At 44.3% G+C, this 22441-nt stretch overlaps 2 protein-coding genes across 3 annotated transcripts in view; both read left to right on the forward strand.

The window, feature by feature from the left end:
* LOC144172884 (ankyrin repeat domain-containing protein 13D) overlaps window positions 1–8116 on the forward strand; it is a 57328-nt gene extending 49212 nt beyond the window's left edge. The window contains exon 16 of one of the 2 annotated variants that reach the window (XR_013323124.1): window positions 1734–1871. Coding sequence is in view for 1 of the 2 variants with exons in the window: in XM_077701469.1 (XP_077557595.1) it covers window positions 1734–2004 (271 nt within the window). In the remaining variant the exon portion in view is untranslated. Of the gene's footprint in view, window positions 1–1733 lie in introns of both variants that reach the window. The other variant, XM_077701469.1, reaches the window with a different exon arrangement.
* A 2373-nt stretch (window positions 8117–10489) lies between these two features.
* The window catches only part of LOC144172886 (uncharacterized), a 46208-nt gene continuing 34256 nt past the window's right edge, over window positions 10490–22441 (forward strand). Inside the window, exons 1-11 of the mRNA XM_077701473.1 lie at window positions 10490–10729; window positions 11026–11130; window positions 11304–11384; window positions 13362–13532; window positions 13836–13958; window positions 15308–15400; window positions 16110–16215; window positions 16805–16896; window positions 19554–19646; window positions 19907–19986; window positions 20056–20119. Coding sequence (XP_077557599.1) covers window positions 10574–10729; window positions 11026–11130; window positions 11304–11384; window positions 13362–13532; window positions 13836–13958; window positions 15308–15400; window positions 16110–16215; window positions 16805–16896; window positions 19554–19646; window positions 19907–19986; window positions 20056–20119 — 1164 coding nt within the window. The 5' untranslated portion in view covers window positions 10490–10573. The remainder of the gene's footprint in view (window positions 10730–11025; window positions 11131–11303; window positions 11385–13361; window positions 13533–13835; window positions 13959–15307; window positions 15401–16109; window positions 16216–16804; window positions 16897–19553; window positions 19647–19906; window positions 19987–20055; window positions 20120–22441) is intronic.

The raw sequence follows: 22441 nt of genomic DNA on the forward strand, positions 1-22441 counted from the left end.
CATCGTTTAACCGTTGCATAACTATTCTACCCTGCGTCTGGCGCATTATAACCGAAAGGTTGCTGTGCCAAAAAACCACAACTTCTCTCTCACAACTTTGAACATGTTTGCTCGGCTCAAAGTGCTGAGCCTTTCATGTCTCACTACAGTCTTTTTGAGGAAATTGGGTGCTCTCTTTGATGAGGAATTGTGATTTAAGGGTGGATTTCAAATTAAGCACTCGGTTCACCAAGATTCGTGATGTAGTTCGGAACCAGCCAACAATGGGCTTGACTCGAGAAATGTATGGCTCAGCAGGGGCGGGAGGTAGATTTTAAGGGTAGCGATAACTACCACATTTACTCGAATCTAAGCTGGCCCCGATTCTAAGCTAACCCCTGAAAGTTGGAAGGCCAGAAAATAGAAAAAAAATGAGATTCCTCAAATGTAAGCTGGCCGAAGTAGCTGAGGATGGCAACAGCCACTAAGCTAAAACAGCATTTGTTAGCCATGAACTGGATCAGGTTCACTCCACATCAGCGTCGTAGTGTGCTTCGTTGTTACTGTCCTCCTTGTAGCAAGGTCATTCCACGCCAAACGTCCCAGAGAGTTCGCTCAACCATGTGAACATTGCGGCGGTGACAAAAACCCAAGTTGCGAAAATAATTCTCGAAAATAAAATAATATGCGGAGCACAATTACCATTGTGTAATTATGCTCCGGTTGTACACAACAACCGTTGTGTACAAATGCGGAGCGAAGTTGAGGAATGAACGTTGTGGTAATCACACACACAAGCTGCGTGTTCACTTTCCTTTTGTTTTTCGACTTCAACGAACAGCGGATCACTTGGTAGATGCATTTTTGTAGTATACAGGGTAGGCAGCTCACAAGCGATATAAGCTGTTGTTGTAAGAGGGTGGTATCTGAGCGTTAGTGCTATATTCTGTGGCTCCTTGTGTCATACATATAACGATGTTTCGAAGAAGCATTTAGTTGTGGGCACGGATTACTCTATAAGCCCACCTCCACGTTGCTTGTGGAGGACATATGTAGCAGATATATCCTGCTACGTAACTGGGTCATCTTGTCGCAAGCACTCACTTCGCAACAAGACGACCCAGCATAAAATTTCTTGTCGTGTGTTAATTCCGAATATAATTTTGCATTATCCGTCATACTTCTTTCGTAGAGCGTTCATGAAGTTTACGCCTCATTGGCTTGTCCAGGGTAGTGATCAGCATCCGAGCTATGATATTGGCAGGCGTAACTGACGTGCTGTCAGGTATGAGTGCTCCGCTAGATTATGTAAGCACACAAAACCGATTTGCACCATAGTGTATAGCCGTTCAGTGCAGTGGAATTACATCATTTCCATGCATATGCTGGTTTCATGACGCTGACCTGTGACACACACCGGGCGCTTATACAGACCGAATGTACCACACTAAGATCGCGTCAGAAACATTTACACTCTCGTAAATACACCAAATTTGTGAACAGAGCGACCGCTCCACATACAAATGTATTTTCAACGCATACAAACAGTAAATCTCAGCTCTGAACATGCCTGCCACAAAAGCAGTGGTGACAGTGGCAAGTGGGCCAGAACTTCCCGCGGCTGCTTTCGAAATGGGCCGCTAGGTGGATTTCAGTGGCGCCCCAACAGGCAGCGCTCGAGACGTATACAGTCTTGTGTGTGTGGATGCGTGGTGTACGAAGCTTGGGTGAGCCGGAATCCCGGTGGTGCGCAGGGCGATTCAGGAGAGCCTGGCCAGCTACCAGATGTCAGCAGCAGGCGGCCTGGACGGAGGGGCGGCCGTGGTTCCTGCCAGCACGGGGGAGGTGCCGCAGCCAGAGCAGCAGCCGCAGCCGGACGGCCGCGAGTGGACGCTGGGCGCTGGCGCGGACCTTGCCATGGCCCTGCGCCTCTCCCAGCAGGCCAAGGAAGAGGAGGACCGGCGCCAGCGGGAGGAAGACGAGATGCTGGAGCGCATCCTCCAGCTCTCCATGACCGAGAAGTAGCAGACGCCTCCGACCAGAACCACAACTTGGGCCTTGCTGCTTGGCTAGCTGCGCACGCCTCTCCCCCCTTGCATGTCCTCCCCGATTGCTCCCCCCTTTCTATTCTTCCTCTGTGTGTGTGTGTGCGTGTTCTCAGTGTGCGAACCGCCTTTTTCCATTTCATCCTTTCCTTTTCTGCCATAAGATCACTACTCCCCAAGGGTACTAATTGTTGGGGCAGTCAGTTGGACTGCGCACTATGCTGTCTGGCAGTCGCTGCGTGGAAGTTCAATAAATGTGAGGGCTGGTGATCAGTGCAAGCAGTGGGAGAATCCAGGCACCCTTAGTAGGTCTGTTCTGGATGTGTTTTTGCGTTTTCTCTAACAGCTAAATTCAAGTCATGAGCCGTGTTTGGAGGAGGCAGAGTGGTGTCAATTGTGCCACGTGGATCAACTAAAGCAGAAAGTCACCCCCCCTCGTAAGCAGGAGTCGTTATTTTGAATGAGGACTGCTGTGTTATAATCAACCAAAGAAAGTAGCAGACACTGGCGGAGTGGTGTGTTGGCAGAACTGTGGCATGCAAGGATAGGCTCCCCACTGCAAAGGAAAGTAAGCAGAACTAAATACATTAACTTTGGTTACTCTTATGTGTACTTCTTAATGTTAATCTAAAAAAGAAGTGTTCTAAATCTAAAAGCAGGTAATGATTTAAGTTCTCCCAGAGAACAACATCGTCTGCACTGAAAGCAACCCCCTAACAGAAACAAAGTTTGAGATGAGCATCTGGAAATGGGGATGGAGGGGGGAGGTTAAAGCAGAATGTCAGTTAAGGAAAAGCAACAATTCTGAGGTTGATAAGCTGTGTACCCAGTTTTGTTCTTTAGTCTTTTTGTATTTTACGTACGCCCTCTTCTGAAACCTTCCTTTTCTTCGCTCAATACTTCCTTGCTTCCATAGTCGCCACAGCGTAAAGGAAATATGACGCCGGGGGCAGCATCCATTAGTGGCTTAGCTACACTGCAATAGCGTAAAGACAGAATCAGGGCTGCCGATTAAGTTGCAGTGAGTACGGTAGCTCCCTTCCTGTGGCCTAGGGCCTCTCATCAGTGAAGCTGCAGTTTTCTCTGCATGGCACGTCACAACAACTCTCATTTGCACTTTTTTATCGATTCTCCATGTGCAAGACAGCAAACGCAGTACAAAGTAGCCCGGCTCTCGCTTTCCTGCTGTCCTGACCCAAAACGTTGCCTGCACCAGTCTTGTACTGGAGGCTTCCCACTGGCATGAGCTGCCCTGGATGCAATTCTAGCGGGAAAGCAGAAAACCACTGCTATGAAACGAAAAGCCGTGCTGTTGGAAGAGATTGCTTTGGTTCGTGTGTGCCGTATTGTTGGGAGGATGAGGATATTTGCGGTGGTGGCAAAGGCTAGCAGTGATTCTGTGCCTAAAAGAGATGGGGAGTGTACCATGACGCCTGGAGAAAATAAAAGTGAGCCTCAAGCATCGGAGTGCGAGTTTCTCGTGTCAACCTTGTGATGCGCCCTCACTGCGCAGTGCCGAAGACTACGCTACTTTCATGCAAATCGTTAACGCTGTAGTGCTGCCAAGGCAGTTTCCCCTCTGAAGAGACCAAGTTTTTTGCAGCCAAATCTGCGAGAAGGCAGTGTTTACTTTTTGCTGTTTTTTTTGTTGTTTTTATATGCGCTGGACCTGCCGCTTTTGTGCTGTTGTATGCCGTGTATGCACTTGGAAGAAAATCTCCCAAAAAATATCGCTTGCTGACGATGATGAGATTTTCAACTTCTCTATGTGGTAATTAACAGCCGGTTATGGTTACATTGCATTTGTTTGTTTACAAGCCCAAAATGGTTTGTGTGCTTTCCAAGCCTTCAACACCAGCAGTGGAAAATGCCAGCCAAAGCAAAGTTGTTATGCAATGGTAGTGGCAAAGGGGTAAAAAGAAAAAAAAAGTTTCTCTCCACTATTGTGACTTTGCAGAATAGTTATGCAGTCTGTCGCCGTATTTGTGCATCCTGCCAAAGCTTGGCTTTGTGGCCACATGTGCATTTCTGCAGTGCACTCTGGCATTGAAAACACTGCGCAATTTTGTAAGAGTGATTTGCATTTCTTTTCTTTCTTAAACTGCGGCTCTTTTTTTTTTTTACTTTGAATTGAAAGGCTGTGGCATTTCTGTGTGGCAGCTAATGCTTATATGTGCTGTCAGTTTCTTTGCTACCTTTGTTTTCAGACTTACAATTTTCAACTTCTCAGATTTTGCACACTTAAAAAAACATTACCTTCAACAGGCTTATTGATCCTGCATTGGGCAGCTTTGAAAAATATGCATTAAAAGAAGGGGCACCTATTAGGTCTGCATAAATATAAGAATCTTCAGTAGTGCACTCAATTGCAGTTCACAGACAGGTCAATTAAGAAGGTGAGATGGGAGAATTAATCTGCTGGCCTTTATGTTCGTTGTTTTCCATTCTTTGTGCAGATATCAGATTTATGCCTTTATAGCTTGCGCTTGCGCTTATGGTTTGCGCTTCGTTGCCTTGAATAGAAAAGGCCTCTGTTTACAACGGCAGGCTCTTAATATCCGTCTTTTTTTTTTTTTTTTCATTCCACTTTGTTTTTGTTTTTGATTTTTTTCCTCGAGCATTACACCCCCCCCTTTTTTTTTCATGCAAATTTGCATTGTAATCAGAATAGATAGTTAGGAACTTGATATGCGGCACTCATTTTGTATTTCTGTCAGTGTCCTCTGCAGGGTTTACATTTGAGGTAGTCATGAACTATCTCAAAGCTGTGTCATCCTGCAAAAATGGCGAACATGTTTAGGTATTGACATTACTCGGTAACTTGTGTGCAAGTTTTCATCTGTGGTGTGTTTTATGGCCAGCCATTTGAACAGCCATCTGACAGGTGTAGCCTGTCTTGCGTCCCTAGTTTTGCCACGTGAGGCATATCTTTTGTTGCTGTCTTCACATTTGTCAGATGGAAACAGTGTATCGTAAGCGCTTTTCTAACCCACGCACTCCATGTACTGTCTAGTGGCACCTCTGACTACAGTCGTCGTGATTTGAGAAACTTGGTACTTCAAGTGACCTCAGAAAAATACCTTGAGAAGCGAATTGCTACTTCTGCGGGCTACACTTCTCTGACTTCAGCTGCGCTGTTTTGTAACCTAGCACAAGTGCAGAGGAGGTGCGTGTCCTGTTGTTGATGGATGGGCCACACTGCCAGCAAACAGTACCTACAGCCCCCCGGTTTGGTCTGGTGTGCATGTAGGCAAGATTGCACCGCAAAGAGGCATCTATCCCGCAGCCTGAGCACAGCTTGTTATATAGTTGGAACTCCTATGGAGCTGTTAGAAGAAGCCAACGTATTACCCAGAGATCATTATATTTCTTCACTTTAAGGGGGCACATGGGTCTTTGGTCAAAAACTTTATTTTTACAGTTATGATGATGAAAATTGGGGGACTTGTGTAGTTTTTCATTCTGATTGTAGATATGAAATTTGTTTTTGTGCAAAACGACTATATTCAAACTTATTCGAATTTTATATTTGATTTTTTGACAGCCTTTGTAAGAGAACTGCTGGAGGGATGCAGCTGAACGAGGTGCCAGTGAACTGCCAAACAGTGAACAAGGTGCCAGTGAACAAATGAAGGAGTGCAAAAAGACTAACATTGTCATTCTATCTGGTCTGTAGCAGAAGTTACAACCATTTGAAGTTTGGGCTCAAAAGGTGGGAACCAGAAAACGGTTTTGCCTTCCAGACCCATGTGCCCCCTTAATTAAAGAGAGGAAGGTATTAAGAAAAGATTTGATTTTTTCCTCTCACATTCGTTGCCAGTTTTAAGTGAAGAAAAAACAAACTAGCATGGTCAGTTTGGGAAACACTGAAACTCTGGGGTGGCGCTCTGCCTTTTGCTAAAATTTAAGTAATGTCTATGTTGGGACAGGTATGTTGGGGGGTTGGCATTTTAGTGTTTTTTTTTTTTTCCCCAACTTCCAGTCTCCGTTCACAATCTTGGGCTCTGTCAAGACGGATATGAGCGCAGAGTTCCTCTCCTGTAGTGAGTGAGATTTTTTAGTTGTCTGCTGTTCTGGAGCCTGAGGTTAATTCTAACGTAATATGATGTAAAACTGGTAAGCACAAAGTGAAAAAAGAAAAGCGTGCTTTGTAAGATAAAATTTCTAGTCTCCCTATTGTAACGTATTAATAGAGCACAGTATTGTTCCAGAATCAGCTGTTTTAAACATTTGAATTTATCAGGTTTTTTTGAATAAGTGTTTGAGACTGCAGCTTAAATTTGTGAAGGGACAAAATGTAATTTTTTTTTTACATTTTCTTGCACCAATATTTTTTCCGCAGTGTCACGCTGTTGTCTTGTAATTTTTTTTTTTTGGAAGGAGCATTTCAGCTTATATTGTGTTGTGAGCATCTTTATGGCTGTCCTTTGGCTCAGCTCATAGAGTCTAAATTTTGTGACCATGTAGCTTTTTAGTTAGTTGTATGCTGATATCTGGCAGCTAAAAAACATCTTTTTAACAATAAGGTGAGCGCTGCATCAAAATGTAACCACTTGCATTTATTGTTTCTGGCATCTTTGTCATAGTGCCAGCAACCGTGTGACTTTCCTGCTGTGCTAGTTATTGCAAAAAAGTTTTGGCGCTTTGAATGCCACAGCATCATAAACCTTGCCCAAAAGTGCAAAAATAATTTGTGTGCATAAAAAATAAGTCTGTGTGCTTGAATGTGTCTCTGGTAACTTAAATTTACTGAACCGGAAAGGTCAAATTAAAACATGCTCAAAATGTGGACCACACTTGTGGATGATGCATATGTCTGGCACGAAAGCTTGGCTTTAACAGCTGAAGTGCGTCATTCCTTAGTCTATCCTTTGTGCTGCATAAAAATAAACTAGATCGATAAATTCCCATAAACCAATACGCCACCATAGTCCTATCTATACACTAGACCTGTTCACACATGGACATTTGTTTCATTGGGGACATCTTGAAGTCCAGCTGACTGAAATGTTTATGCACAAGTTCTGGGATTAGGGGTTCCCAGAGAAACCTTTTTACTGAGCTAGGATGTTGGCTGCAAGGAATGGTGGTTTGAATGATGTCCGGCGTGTTACCGGATAATGTCTGAGGTCGCGTTCGTGGCTACAGGGTATGTGCTACCCAAGATGAAGGCAATGCATGGTCCTTTGAGTTAAGTTGCACTTTTGCCCTCTTGTCCAGTGCTTGTGGCAGTGAACTTCATCCACTTTTGTATACTCTGCCACCCCCTTCCCCCTTTTTCAGGGAAGGAGGGGGGGGGGCATTGTTGCGCTGCTTTTCTTTCATCCATGTTTGTTCTGTGCAAACTAGTATGTGCAGGTTTCAGTCACACTTCAGTAAAGAATGGCTTGTGTGTGTGTGCTGTTCATTTTCTGTGCTGCCTAAATGCAGTCGTGTCAAAGTAACTGGTCGGACTTGGTCTGCGATGTCTGTGGCCGTGCTTTTTTCTCTCTTTTTTTTTTCTTTTCTGCTGCGCACTGCAATAGTGTATTAACGCGTAAAACAATCTGTGCAACTTTCCCTGCCGCCTCTTGCTTTTGTACTATCCTCCCATCGAGGGCCCAACTTCTTGTCGCAGCTGGGAGAACGTTTTCAGTAAGGAGAAGTTGTCAAAAAATGGCCTGTGCACGGTACACGTGTCAAGTATCTAGTTTGGTGTATGCATTGTACCTCGTTATGCGGTTTTGTAGGAGGGAAGCCTTGCTCTGTAATCTGGGTATTTATGCATCTTATTTATTAGTCCTTAGCTTTGAGTTGTACCTGTGCAGATTAGCCGGCATATCTTACCACAAACAGAAAGTGAAGACATTCCTTGCTGAGAGTTGAATTGTGTGGCAGTTTTTTTTGTGTGTGTGTGCATGCGTGATGCTATGAAAAAATGTGTGGTTGAGCGAGTGCTGTAGAGACGATACTGGGTGGCAGGAAAGGGCAGGGCTGGCTGACGATACAGGCATTGAGCTATCTGTGAGCCATTGTAAACAGCCCCTTTGTTTTGCCCAGTGCAAAATCTGTGGTGTGCTGCAAATAAAAATGCAAATAAAATGTTGAAACAACTTGCGTGTCGTTTCTTTTTATGTCGAAATGTGCTGGTTAAAAGCTGCACCATCTTGCTGTGGTAATACTGCGTTTTTTTGCTAGATTTCATTATTGGCTCGTGGGTACACACACACATAGAAGAGTATTTAGCAGTGTTTAAGAAATCATGATAATGCGGTAAAGTTGTCCGATTTCCCAAACGCACAAAGAATGCCTTTAGACACTGGGCATTAGTGCAGGGAGCCGGGTTACTTGTGAACAAAACCAGGCCACATTAATGTCTGGCTTTACCTGCATTTGGCAGTACACACCCAGTTTTCAAATTTGTGTGTGTTCACACAGAAGCAGAATGCACTTGTCAGCGTGAGGCTCAAGCCCCACCTGTACCGAAGAGGATGAAAGCACTGCAAATATAAATTGGTCGCCATCCCACCCTGTGAAAGTGGATGTCCAGCAAAGCTGTTGTAAACCACTACAAATAGTGGTGGAGGAGGGTATGAAATGTTTCTCGTCATCTCAGCGGGCTTGTCGCTTGCGCTCGACTGTGTCACCTGACTGTGTCACCTGATTGGCGGCAAATGCAGGGTCCTGCCTAGCCTGACGCATGCGCTCGGCGTCTTGGCCAAGAACTGCTCTATTTAGTGGCACCAGTCCTGCCTAGCCTTCAAAGGTAATCTGCAAACATAATCTTTACCAGGAACACATGGTGGGGGGGGGTCCCATCGTTCATCCGTAATGAGGTTTCGATGCTTGTTTTGTGGTTTCCTTAAACGAATTCTGAGTTATATGCTGTATGCCTGATTGCCCTAACGCATGCGCTCGGCATCTTAGGCCTTGGCACCTTGGCATTTTTGCCCACAACGATGAAATCGTTGGGGGGGTAGAGGTATACAGCTTTGCTGTAAAATTCAGGGAAGCTTCCACTCACGCGGAAGACTTGAATGGCAAAGCTGTTGTAGGCGAGCATTGCCGGACGCATAGTTAATATCTTCAGTATCGTTTATTTGCATAGTTGCGGTGCACATTGAAGAGGTTGTCTTCTTCGCGGTGAGTGGTGGATGCGAAGTCATCCTCAGCATTCTAGACTTCCACCAGCTCTTCATCGATTCGAGGCTGCGGTGGAGGGATCTGCAAGCCGTCTCAGAAAGGATTGGCACACTCGTAGCCTTCCCCCGTGAAAATGGAAAGAGCATTTCTAGCAAGAAATCATAATTTTCCGGCTTCATTTCTGACTAGATTATGAGATTCTAGCTGGAATCGATAGCTTCTATCTAGAAAAATTCTTCGTCTAGTGATGATTATTTCCAGCTTGCGGGTTTTCTTTTTTTTTTTCCTAGCTGGACTGACAAATGCTAGGTGGGAAAAAATCTAGATCCAGCTATATAGAAATGAACTAGAAACTGAATTTCTAGCTAGAAATTCTGCCATTTCTAGCTAGAGGAAATTTCTGGTTCAATATTCTAAGTAACACCGTGAGTCGGCCTAGTTGGAATCTATCCATGGCTTTACCGATGCGCAAACAAACGAGGACGAAGAAGGAACCAACACGGACAAGCGCACTTGTGCGCTTGTCCGTGTTGGTTCCTTCTTCGTCCTCGTTTGTTTGCGCATCGGTAAAGCCATCAATATTCTAGCTAGAAAAAACACATTTTCACCTGGGATGGTTATGTGTGGAGTAGCCATCCTCGAAAAACAATATCCACACAACTTTCGTTTTAATGCGTATTAGCGCCATAAAATTGCGTGTCTGTAATGTAACGCATTGCGGTCTGTAGAGATGCATGGGGTTCAATTCAATTCAATTCAATATTCAATAAAGGCCCCTAAAAGAACAAGAAAAGAGCAATGCATTTGTATATAGTAGTGAAGCTGACTTTAAAGGGGCTCCATGTAACGCTTGGTATCTAAATTTGGCTTTGCCACATTACTGTTTGTATCAAAGTTTGTAAATCAAGCACATAACAACGTCTAGTAGGACTCCCCGCAAGTTCAACGGATGCAGTCAGAATGCTTACACTGCTTACACACAGTCCGGCATTCGAGAAGCAGTCCGGCATTCGATTTTCCCATATATCCCTATGGCTTCGGGGAATCCTCGGACTGCCGCGGACTACCAGTGCCTCCTCCACTACCTGAAATACCGCATAGGAATTTTCTCACGATCTTTTTAACTTTCGTCCAGGATTTCCATTGTGCAGGAGAGGTCAGGCGTTCTGCATTACGCAACGCAACAACAACAACAAAAACAAATTTATGTTCTTTTTTTTTTTCAGATGCCGCTAGCGAGCTATTTCAGAATAAATTGTCAACCACAACAACAATTGCCACAATAAGGTTTTTTTTTACTATCATCATTATTAGCACTTTTACTATCATCATCGTTAACGCGTTCAAAGCAGGCGGCTGGCAAGCGCGCTAGCAGACAGACGCACACGTGTTTTGGACTGTGTGCGCGATCAGTGCGGTGTTGTAAAATGCCCGACAGCGATCCTACCGCTGCAGCTAACAATGCTGAAAAGCAACGAAAGAGCCGCTTCCTCGACGCCTTTTACAAGCTGGCCGACGCACATAAGCAATATCGCGTCAGTGGGGCCGAAACTATCATGAAGGAACTGACTGATTCGTCAGAAGTACGTATTGATAGTTTTGGTATGGTTCTTATTGAGTGGGTCGATGCTTCGTGAGCCGGCTGTGTGCTTAGGATCGCCACTGCAATTCTCGTGGGACGACCTTACCGTGGACGTTCGAGCCGCGATACGATTCAAATCGTCGTGTCGAGCATCGTCGTGTCAAGCTATTTCTAGTCCTCGGTGTCATGACGTTATATGCAGCCTTTCTCCGCGAATAATGACGGGAGGGATATGCGAGTGAGAGAATACTGTTAAGTTTAGTGAAAAAGATTCAGCTTGCGGGTTTTTCCTTTCAGAGTGACTCCTCCAAGACACTACAGTACACCATTGAACGGTTGATCAAGGGCTTGCCGTCTACACGAAAGTTCGCCCGGGTCGGATTTTCTGCAACGCTTGTGCAGGTAAAGAGATAATTCTCACGTTCGTATGGAACAGTGCAGTATTAACTCCCCTTTCATTCGCTGTTTATTAAAGTTCTTGGCAGCTTTTACCTTGGGGACTTTGTTACATGTCCAGTGGCCATGCTATATTCATGATCTTTCCATGTGTTTCTTTGGTCGTTCGTGATTTTCAGGTTCTCAGGATGTCTCCCAACGTCACTGCGGAAGAGGTTCACAAGTGTATTATACAAAATCTTCCTGAGGACACCAAGGAGGTACGGTTCTACATTACATACATTTTTTTTGCGCGTTGATTAAACTCTACTTGAAATTGACTGGTCATTGTTAAGTGCTGTCAGCTGTTCGTTATGGCATGTTGGATCCCCACATCTACCCATGCTAGCCACCATACTACCGGCATAACAAGATTTGAATGAATACTGACATTGTTGAGCGATCTGATGTCAGAAAATTTAGAAGTTCGCTTGATGTTTACTTTGCACAACACTAAACATGTGATTCCGCTTTTTTTTTCCCCCAAGAAAATGTCAATGCTTGTATTTGTTTTGTTTGCATTTTTGGTTCCCCTCTCTGTAATGTCCTCGACTGATGGTTTACAGCATTAATACATTAATTAATAAATATAAACGAGAAGAAATACAAGAAAAAGTACCCGTATGTACCCCTATTTTTACATTGTTACACTTTTGTATTTATAAATTTCGATTAGCTCACGCCTCGTGCTTACATTATGTTGTGTACGCAAAAAAATATTTGCATACATGCCTGAGTGCTGCAAAATCTGACCGCTGATCATAAAAACCACCCAAGATTTCTGCACTGCCTGCAGCAGCTTCACGACTACTCAGAATTAGTACACGAAATAGAATCAAAGAGCTTGTTGTACAGTCAGTACAGTCCAGAGGGAAAGGAGCACATGCCCACTTCCTTTTTTTTTCCTTTCGGGGTTCATTTTTTCTCTTGCACTGAACATCACTTTGAGTAAGTGAGTTACAGGCACGTTGCCGGGATCAAGGATCATGTGCTGGAACCCAAAATTTGATCTGTTATCATTCCCCGGTCGCCTAGATGGGGAGTGACTTACATTGTTATGTAGTCGTCTATGGCATTAGCTGCCCTTCTCCCTGTAATGCAGGAGGACACCCCGCCCCCAGGGGGAAAAATTAAAGTATCTGTAACGCCGGTACAAATTCAACATGCATGTTTACATTGTTGTTTTGAAGTGCAGCAGAACGATTACCACTCTGATGCTGTAGTTAGCCACAAGTTAATGAAGCGATACAATTTAAGTTTGTATGATCACTACGTCACTGGAATGGGATTGCTTAAATTTATGAAGAGTGTATACTACTCACCAGATGTTTCTCTGAAAGGCTTGAGAAATTCGGTCCTTTACTTTTACAATTACTTATGTTTATCGTGTAAAGGGCTTGATTAAAAGCTTGTGAAAATTGTGAATGTGGTTGCATTGAAATCTTGTGTAAAAATTTGTCTTCATAACTGTATTAGCAAGTTCTCTTGATGCTAATAACGGCTTGAGGTTGGCTGACTATTGCTTAAAATCAAGGGCTTGTTGAACAAATAAAAGGAGTCCAGCTCTCGAGAATGCGAATGAAGGCATGGGAAAAATGTTTGTCATTTTATTTTTGTTTAAGAAAGGTTACAAGTGTCACAAAAGTAGTAAAAAGTAAGGAAGACAAACTCACTGCTGGCAGGACTTGAACACAGATCCCCTGCTTGCATGTCTTATGACCTATCAGTTGAGGTAGGGGGCCGTTATACTGTCCTCTATTGTTTGTCATGACTTCAACTTATGCTACCATTCGCGCCGAGACTGCAGGAAAGAAGCCCTTCACTACACGTGTTAGGTAACTGTATCTGTAAATTGTGTGTGCATTGTTTCACATACTGCCATCATCAAAGAGCTGTTGAGTGCTTCAACAAGCCAACATCGTGTAAAAGGAGTCTCGCTGATCCTGCAACAATGTTAAATTGACATTTTTCTGTTTTTTGTTACAGACCGTGTAAGTGTTCTTTACCAACATAATATCTGACTAAACTACCTTTCAAATTACCACCGTGTGTGCCATTTGGGCCCTTGTTTAAATAAGATATGGCAGATATAAACCAAAATTTTTGATGAGCTCTGTATCTTTGATGCTGTGCGAGGTTGCTATTAAGAAGTTTTAGGAAAAACTTTTGATGCAAAATTAATGACGCCATCCTTCCAGGACAAGAACCATGTTGTGCTTGGCCGCTGCCTGGCCTTTGCCGCTCTTGTTCGCTCTGGCAAAGCGGCTGATGCAGCAGGCAGTGTTGCCCGGGATGTGCTGGACCTCGGCAGCCGCCACAGCCATTTACAGCTCATGGTGTGCGAAATTCTGAAGGAGCTGCTCAACCAGGTTTGATTGGTTGCTTGTTCTGTTCTAGTCGTAGCTTGCTCATGGAGTTTGTTTTTCCCTTTAATGCCAGAAGCACTACTGGAGTACTTGGCATGTGTATGCTTGTACATCCCAAACAAGGAGCGAAATCGTCATCCTGCTCCTCATTGCACTCACCAATTAGGGAGTGGCAGGCCAATATTTTGCAGACCTTCATAAGACCACGATGGGGATTTCGCTACTCACTTAGTTTTTTGTGTTTTTCTCCTCTTGCACTCTTCCCCTGTGGCACTCGCATTTTCTGACTGCCATTTTCTCATTTAGGTGAATGAAAAGAAGTTTAAGAAGCGAGTGTGGCCGGAGTTGCAAGAAACTCTGTCGTGCGGCTGGGATGACTGCTCCCCGCTGAAGCTCTACATTTTGGTACAGGTCGCATCTCGGTTCCCGGTGAGCCTTTCCTATGTTTTCTTTTGTGCACTAAAAATGTTGCCTGTGTGAACCCAGAAAAAAAAAAAAACGCGATTTCACTCTTGCTGGCAGTTCCTTATGGAAAAAACTCACTACAGCATATCGCCTTCTGTTAGATGAACCAAATAAAGTCTCTGGTTGTTTGCCACACACTTTTAATTTCCTGTTAGGAGCCCTGCTATGTTTCAACCTATTGCAGATTGGAGTGGGAAGATTTAAACTGTCAGACATATTTTCGTTTTCACTGTTGGGAGGAGGGGACTCTTCGAGATTGAACAGGAAAGCCTTGCAGGCAGCTGTGATATCAAGAATCGTGCGACTAGAGCATAGATGGCAAAATTACTTCTAAAAGTAATTAAATCACGTTACTCGTTACTTTCCTAGAATTTTCTCAAGTGTAATTAAATCACCATAGAAATTACAGTTGGCTGAAAGTAATGACAGCACATTACTATTACTTTTCAAAAGTAATGAATTTACATTGAAATTACTTTCACACAAATTCATAACTCATAGACTACCAACTAATACATACTTTATTTACGCTAATATAGATATACACTGCAAAAATACTCTTATACATATACACTGGATGAAAAAACGCGCCTCCCTTGCAGCGGGGTTCCGTAGGTGACCAGTATAATGAAGCGTTAAACACAATCTGCACGTTTTTGTTTAACCCGACTGGCTGTCGCCACAGCATTCCCAGAACACATGAAAAGGGGATGAAGAGGCATGAGAAAGCAGGCAGAGCTCTCGTCGAAGCGTTGTTTTCTTCGCATTTATAGAGTTCCAATGCCCAGAGACTGTCTGGCCATTATATTTCTACTTGGTCAACTTTTTATGCCATAATAGATGCGGACCGGCTATATTGTAGTCGAAAGTAATTGGGAAAGTAATGAGTAATTTCCATGAAATTACTGGCCTGAAGTAATTTTTTACATTGCTAAATTACCAACACTCAAAAGTAATTCATTACATTACTCAATACAGCACAAAGTAAGTATATACTGTAATTTAATTACTGTAATTTCATTACTGCCAAGTCTGGACTAAAGCTGTGCACTGGCCTTGGTATGGCGTGAGATGAGACACTTAGATAAATGTCACTGCGATACAGACTGCTCTTTGGTAGTTGTGGCCATTGTCGACCTATCATTTCTTCTAAACACCCAGATTGTAGCTTCAGTTCGAGCGTAGTTTCGTGTAAACCAGAGTACAAAGCGTCATGCCTGAAAGATGTGTCGTGCATGCGTAGTAGTACTTCTTCCTTATGCAACACTTGGATTTCGGATGCCGACTGACATTTTCTGGTGGTGGTCTTCCAGGGAATGGTGGACGCGGCTTTCCTCCAAGATCGTTGGGGCTGTGAAAGCATCCTGGAAAAGGGAAACTTTGGCCACATTGTGCGCATTCTCCAGGTAACCTCTGCAGTCTGGAAGCTCTGTCACAAGATTTGTTGCCTGTTCTTTATAAGCTTGGCAGGCCACTGAATCATTTTTTGCACATACCCCGATGTTAGGTTGGAGCCCCACCTACAAAAGTCTTGTGAACCTGAATTTTTGGCAATTTCACCTTTAGTCACGTTGATGTTGATTTTATGACAGCTTCGCAGATAGTTTTCGGCAATGTAAAGTGCCCTTAATGTCATGGCCATCTTTCGTGGTCAGATAGGTCGCAGCAGCACAACCATTGCTGCAGCATGTACATGACCATCACTCCCGAGCATAAGGTGCTTGTTTTGTTGTGTGCATTGTAAGCTTTGGTACACAAGCTACAGACAGCACAAAAGCAGACTCTGAGCTTTTGTGTTGGTTAAAAAGGGATGTGACAAAATTACTTTTCATCTGCTGAGGGCCTGAAAGCCCAGGTTACGCAATGAAATTAACATTCTGTATGAATCCTAGCAAATTGGAAAATCCTTAGGGTAGCTAATGGATTCTCTACGAATTTAGTAGTAATTTGACTGTGGGCCTGCAGTTTAAGTAATTCACTGGTGTGGAGTGTAAACATGGACATACCTTGTTTTTTGTCACCCCAGTACGTGAAGAATTGGCGGGTAAAGTGTACGCCTGAATATCAGCTCAAAAGTCGCCCTTCATGCAGTGTGCACGTCTTGTGTGGTTTCAGAAGTCAACAAGTGTTCACCCCCGCGTCCACCCTGTTTGTACGCTGATCCTGCAAGCTGTCATAACCACCAAGGGCTTCAAGAAGTTCTGGAAACAGTTTGTTGATGGTGAGGGGGCATCTGACTTCCTTTTTTCTCTTTTCTTGCACACACAGCCACAATGGAAGAAGTGACCTGATAGGCTGCTGCTGCAAGTGTATCTTGCGTGATCACTGTAGTGACTAAGATACCTCAAACATTCCTTTTTACCTTGCTAGTTGTGCAGCACCTTTTTATTGAGTCAATTTTTTGTTGAACAACCTATTTGTACGTGGGTCATCAAGTCTGCAGCTGTCATCAGTTGTTTATCTATTTGCTATGCTCTGTAAAAAGCTCTATTGGACTCAGCAGTTGATGTAAATCTCTTGCTTAGCGGCCAAAGCTGTAGCATTTGGACTGGAGGCAGAACCTGGCTACATGACAGTGCCAAGGTTTACACCCTCTTCCAACAATGCGTTGCCCACAGCTTGGCTTCCGTTTTGTGTGTTATTGTGCATCTCCACTGACCAACCGTGGGCCTTTGTTTCTCCAGGAAAAGTTTTATGAGTGCCCATTTGAATTTGCAGCCAGTGGACAGATTCCCCTATGGCAACCATCCTGCTGTGCGCATACATCTTTGCTGTTGCAACATGTGGTGACCAGTTGCACCTTCCTGCAGATGGCCTTCTCAGCGGCCACAAGGAGGAACAGACTTTCTTGGCCTTGGAGCTGGCGAAATGGTGCCTGCCTCAGCTCACTACTCCTGAAAAGGTTCGGAGGTTCTTGCTTCAAGTTTCTGCCCTTTTCAGGCTTCACGCACGTCCCCTGTCAATGTTGTTTTTCAGAAGCATTTATTGTGAAACTTGGTTGTATTATAGCATTGTACTGCTATTGAAAACCAGTTTAATATAAAACATCTTTCAAAGTTATGTTCAGACCGTTCAATTGAAGTGGCAATTCAGGATAGTAGATCTCGATATAAATGGGCTTTTCAATGAAACTGTGGATTTTTTCCTCCAAACAATGTAAGAAAGCAGAACAATGCATGCAAGAAAAGTTTAAGCTGTTGAACTATTTTGCATTTCTAGGTTCTCGAATATGGTATTTCAGGTCTCCCCACTCTCATTTTAAAAAGGCCCCGGAGCAAGTTTTGAATGTGCTCAATGAATTCACTGTTCATACTTATGCTGAAAGTTTTGCCACTTCATTTGTTCACATAATTTGAACCTCCGCTGTCCTCTGTTCTGCCATTATGAGTCATCGCCACCCTTGCATGCCGAAAAGCCAGGATCCCTGATATTGGTCAGCCTTCTTTGTGTGCTTTCAGGAATGCACAGTTCTCCTTGCATCATCTGCTCTCCATCGATCTCAACACTTTTTATTATTAGTGTTACATGTACCATGCTTATGTGCTATCATGTTTATCTATGCTTACCCTTTCCTTACTAATTAAGGTACTTATATGCACCCGTTGCAAGACTTGCACATAATTTGCAGAAGGAATTGTGTAAGCTTATAAAATCTACAGCTTTTTTGTGGGTCGCAGATGCACACGTCGAAACATCTAATTGACCAGTACATGTGCCCAAGTGCAGTTAAACCTGGATATAATGAAGTTGACAAAAATTCCCAATTTTTCGTTACATGCAGGTTTTCGCAACGTGCAGGTTTTGAGTTTTAAGGCTTGCGTGAATGAAGCAGAAACAAAGCCAAAATGCTAGACATTGGTGATGGTGACTCACATTTTGAGAATTTATTTCACAGTGAAAAACGGCGTGATTTCCACCTGCTGTTTTCCCACGAGCTTAGTCACTACACGGCACTCCAGAGAAGCAATGTCACTGACCCACATATCCACAAACTTTTCGCTGCCTTAACTTGTTTCAAGGGCCATGCGTACGCTGAAAGGGCGCCTTTTTGTGAACTTGATGCTCTTTTCCGCACTCAAAATTTGTGAGAGGGTGCTAGCTTGCACAATGTACCAGGCGGCTGCTCTCTTCTTTCTCACCAGCGGAGATGGCATTTAAAATAGTGAGCTTGTCTCGGAACCAAAACTTTTCGTTTTCTGGCAGCAGAACTCGCCCCCGATGAACCGACACCACAGATAGCAGTGGAGACGCTCAACTACATGCCGAGAGGGACGCCTATCACTTAACCGACACAACACTTACACGTGGAGGAAACACACGGTATTTTGCGGTGCGGACAAACTTCACTAAGCTGGTGCATTTCTCCAGCTGATTTTTTAGAAAAAGTGCAAAAAACAATGGCTCATCAGTGTAGAGAATTCGTTACATCAATGTTAACCGCCGCAACGCCTTCGTTACATAGAGGTCGCAAACACATGGGTTTCAATGGCGCTGGCAATGGGGAATTGAAAAAACCTTGTTAAATCCAGGAATTCGTTACATAGAGGTTCGTTAATCCAGGTTTAAATGTATTTGGCTTCTGTGAGCTGATGCTGAAGAGTTTTGGGCTTTAGGTTTATCCCTCTATCAATTGATGCATGGCGAAAATTCTAAAACTACCCAAAGACAAGGGTCTGAAGAACTGCATTGAGGTCGGAAATGATTAATTTGGGCCAAGCAAAATGAGTAGTGCTTCTTTGAATTTGAATGCATTGCTGGCTTGTGCATGTGCGCTTGTGGCTGCAGCCCCTCCAAAAGGAGGCCCCATTTTTCTACAGTAAATTTTGGTGTTTGGCCCGGCAGTGTAGGTTATGTTTTAAGTGCAGAGCCCTTTAGGGTCTCACCTTGTTGTCTTAGCTCGCTCGCTGGACCCAAATAGAGCCCCATGGTGTTCCATTGTAGCGGCTGTCGTTGCGGATTAACCCAGAGGCTTCGAAAGTTAAGCGGTTTATATAATCATAAGTGTTTGAAACTCTGGAACTGCTGGCGCTTGTCATACATCTCCCTGTTGATTAGCGCAAAGAAAACTGTTGGCACATTTGAGGCAAAATATACGTAATTAACCGGCAGCGCCCGCGTTCATTTGTTAGGAATGCTCGTTGGGTTGGTTTTTACGATAGTAAGCGAAAAAAAGTGGCAGTGCAGTGCCAGCACGTGTGGTAGGAACAGCGAGCACAAAAAGAACAGATCTCCCACTGACGCAGTGTCAGGCAGGGGTGCGCGAGCACTGCGAAGGCGGGAAATTTGAACTGCGTTGGACAAACCTCCATTGAATTCATCAGGAAAGGAATGAGACGGGGCGGCGAAGAGCAGGATGGGTGGTAAGAGTGAGCGAATAACAGCGCCACAGCCCATTATGGTGAATCACTGCTCTGCACTTCTGCTTTCATATTGAGTGGAATGGCATATAACTGTCAACCTAACTGGATGCATCTGTCAAGTATTAACGTTCAAGAAGCCAAGTTGCCTGTGCCCCACTGAGTGCAAACTGGTTGTGTGTCCTCTTCATCCTTTTTGCAGGTGGAAGTCATCCTTTCGCCGGAGCTGAGAAAGCAAGCCGTCCATGCCATGTCCAACAGCTCTCATGTTCTGCACTCAGTTAGCTGTGGCTTGGTGAGTTGCTGTTTTCTTGCAGCTCCTTTAAAATGGTGCAAGTGAAAGGTGGAATTTGACAGCCATCTTTCACTTGCACGCGAAATTGGATTATCTGCTCCACTATTGAATCATTCTGTGCCGTGCCGTTTTGCTTTTGGGCACGGTGTGCCGGTCACAGCGTTTGTGGAGGCTTGCACACAAGCAGGAGTTGGTGGTGTGCCAAACGTCCAGCTCTTTCATAAAGCTTGTCGCTTACACTTTGAATGGTTTCATTGCAGGCACAGTTCCTGGTGGACTTTTCGAAGAAATCTGACGACTGGCAAGTCCAAGTGGCCGTGTTGAACTTTTTCGTGCAGCCGTAAGTCCACTTTACTTGAGCGTGGGTCCTCAGCCTGAAGGTTTTTGTCTTTATTCGATGATTTTTCAGGCCTGGCACCATCTTGGTTGACCACATAACCAAGACCAAGACCATCCACAACCTGCTGCACTCGGTGAGTGTGTGTTTTGGCCATCTATTGGTTCGTTCCACATACACAGGCTGTGCCGAATTGAACCCAGCAGTGAAATGGCAGCCTGGTAGTTTGAATATGAGGAATTCGTTGGGCTCACTGACATTGCTCTAGCTGTGACTGCACCGTCATCAGTGTCTGCTTTCATTCAGGGACACTAATTGCAGTGCACATACCGTATTTTCGGCATTCTAAGCACCCTCCTCTACTTTCGGGGAACAAAATTAGGAATCTTAGTGCCCCCTTTTCTAAGCAACCATTGCAAGGTGGATTCCAGACGTGTGCGAACGGGTCTGAGGTGACGTTGTAGCCAAGTCATCCATGAAATTTCCAATTAAAAACCACCTAACGGAACAGAAGACGACCTGCTGGGGGATACTGAAAGCAGCGGTCCAAGCGGCACAACGCACTCAAATGGTAGTGAGGGTGACTGAGTATCGTACATAAGCGGTGGGTTCACTGGGTGTGCCTATTTTTCTTTTGAATGTCTGCCAAATGAAACATTATTCTTTGCGCCTGTCTCGTCAAGATTCGGCTGAAAAAAAATGTGGCGGTGGGGGAGGAGGTAACTCAGGTTTTTCGAATCTTAGCACCCCCCTAACTTTGGGCATCGCGATGGTGGAAAAAAAAGGGGGTGCTTAGAATTGAGTAAATATGGTAATTCTAATGGGTTAAAAAAAAAAAAAAAAAAAACATCACAGTGCAGTGTGAATGGGGTTTCATTCATGGTTCTAACGTGTTGTTGTACTACAAGACAAAGCATGTTGGTGTTGTTGTTTTCATGGATAAGAGGTGCTATCGGTGGTCAGCTAGACCTTTTTGTTACACTGCCTAAGAGAAGTTACATTAACACAACTTTCGAAGGGCTGTCAAGATGGGTATAGCTGGCAGGGCCATTTCAGGTTCCAGTTATGCTGCAAGTGAAAGGTGTCAGCTTTTTTTCATCGTTTGTCAAGGCTTGCTTCTAGATAGCACTCTTTTGCTTAAAATCACCAACAAAATAGTCTGCAGGCTGTGAATGTTTGACAAAGCGATTGGTAAAGTGTCCTACTTGCCAGTCTCAAGGAAACAGGTTAGTGGTGAGTGATCAGGGCTATTGTGCTATGGTTAAGTGCTAATAGGGCTGTAGAGCAAACGTTGCAGTTGCAAAGAAAATGCACCATTTTAGTTTTGTGCATTGTGCACTGCCACACTATCCTCACAGCACCCTCAGGTTGGACGCTTGGACGCTAACTGAATTTGTCAAGCTCCCGTTTTTGCTTGCACTGCATAGACTGGCTCAAATTAGCACACTTTTCATCGTTTATCTGGTTGACAAGTCGGTAATTATTTTACAAAGCACAAAAAGAAGAAAAACTACCATGCGCGGTTTGTGGCGGCCGCACCAACTAAACGCTGTGACGACGGGAGGAGATGCACCGTGATTGGACGATGCCCACGAGTAGCATTCAAACAAGTTTCGGTTCTGTGAAACAACATGCTTGACATCTGACAGCATCGTTGAATGGGCATTCTTGATATCTCAGTGGTAGTCTTACCGCGATTCTGCCATGTTGTCGGCTGTAAAATGCATAAGATAAGCCTCCCAGGACGGCTTGGAATCGTAGCAATCACTAGCCGAGGCTTACGCAGTGGATGAACGCCCTCCGCGTCCCTGCAGACACTCAAATGCCATGCGCTTTACCCCCATATTTGGAGCTTGCCTCACTTATGCCTGTATCGTAAAAAGCGTGTTCGCACAAGGCCAAGGGTCTGTTGTTTCTGGCCTGTGCCCACTGCCCGCAAGCAGTCGGTGGTTATGGCAACAGCACGCCAACGAGCACTCGCTAGCGCGCCAGTGTCAGCCTGCGCGCGTTCTGTGAACTAGTTCATGGAGCAGTGAACGCTACTGCCCAAAAAATGGTGAACTCAGTACAGAAAACATTGGCCAAAAACGAAAAAGTCGACTTATAAAAAAAAAAAAAGAGAATGTACCCTGGGGGATTCGAACTCGTGACTTGCAAAACACTTGCATTTACATACCTAGCGCTCCAGACCACTCGGCCATGGGCCAGCGCTGCTGACTTTGGAAATAGAAGGTACATAATGTATAACCAGTTTACACTTTTATTTAGTTTTAGCATTTCGAGCAGCTTAGGTGACTATTTGTTGTATTGCGCTCATGCAGTAAGCGTCCCCCAAGTTTCCACAATATCTCACTTCTAGCAATTGCATTTCATAGACGAAAAAGTGTTTGCAGATGCCCAGTCGTGCAGCTGACCGCTGTGCTTGTTTGCCCAGCGCAAAAAAGTGCTACCTGCACCC

Source organism: Haemaphysalis longicornis, unplaced genomic scaffold (genome assembly GCF_048455015.1).
Source record: "Haemaphysalis longicornis isolate Haplotype H1 unplaced genomic scaffold, Haemaphysalis longicornis Haplotype H1 scaffold_263, whole genome shotgun sequence".
Lineage (NCBI taxonomy): Eukaryota > Metazoa > Arthropoda > Arachnida > Ixodida > Ixodidae > Haemaphysalis > Haemaphysalis longicornis.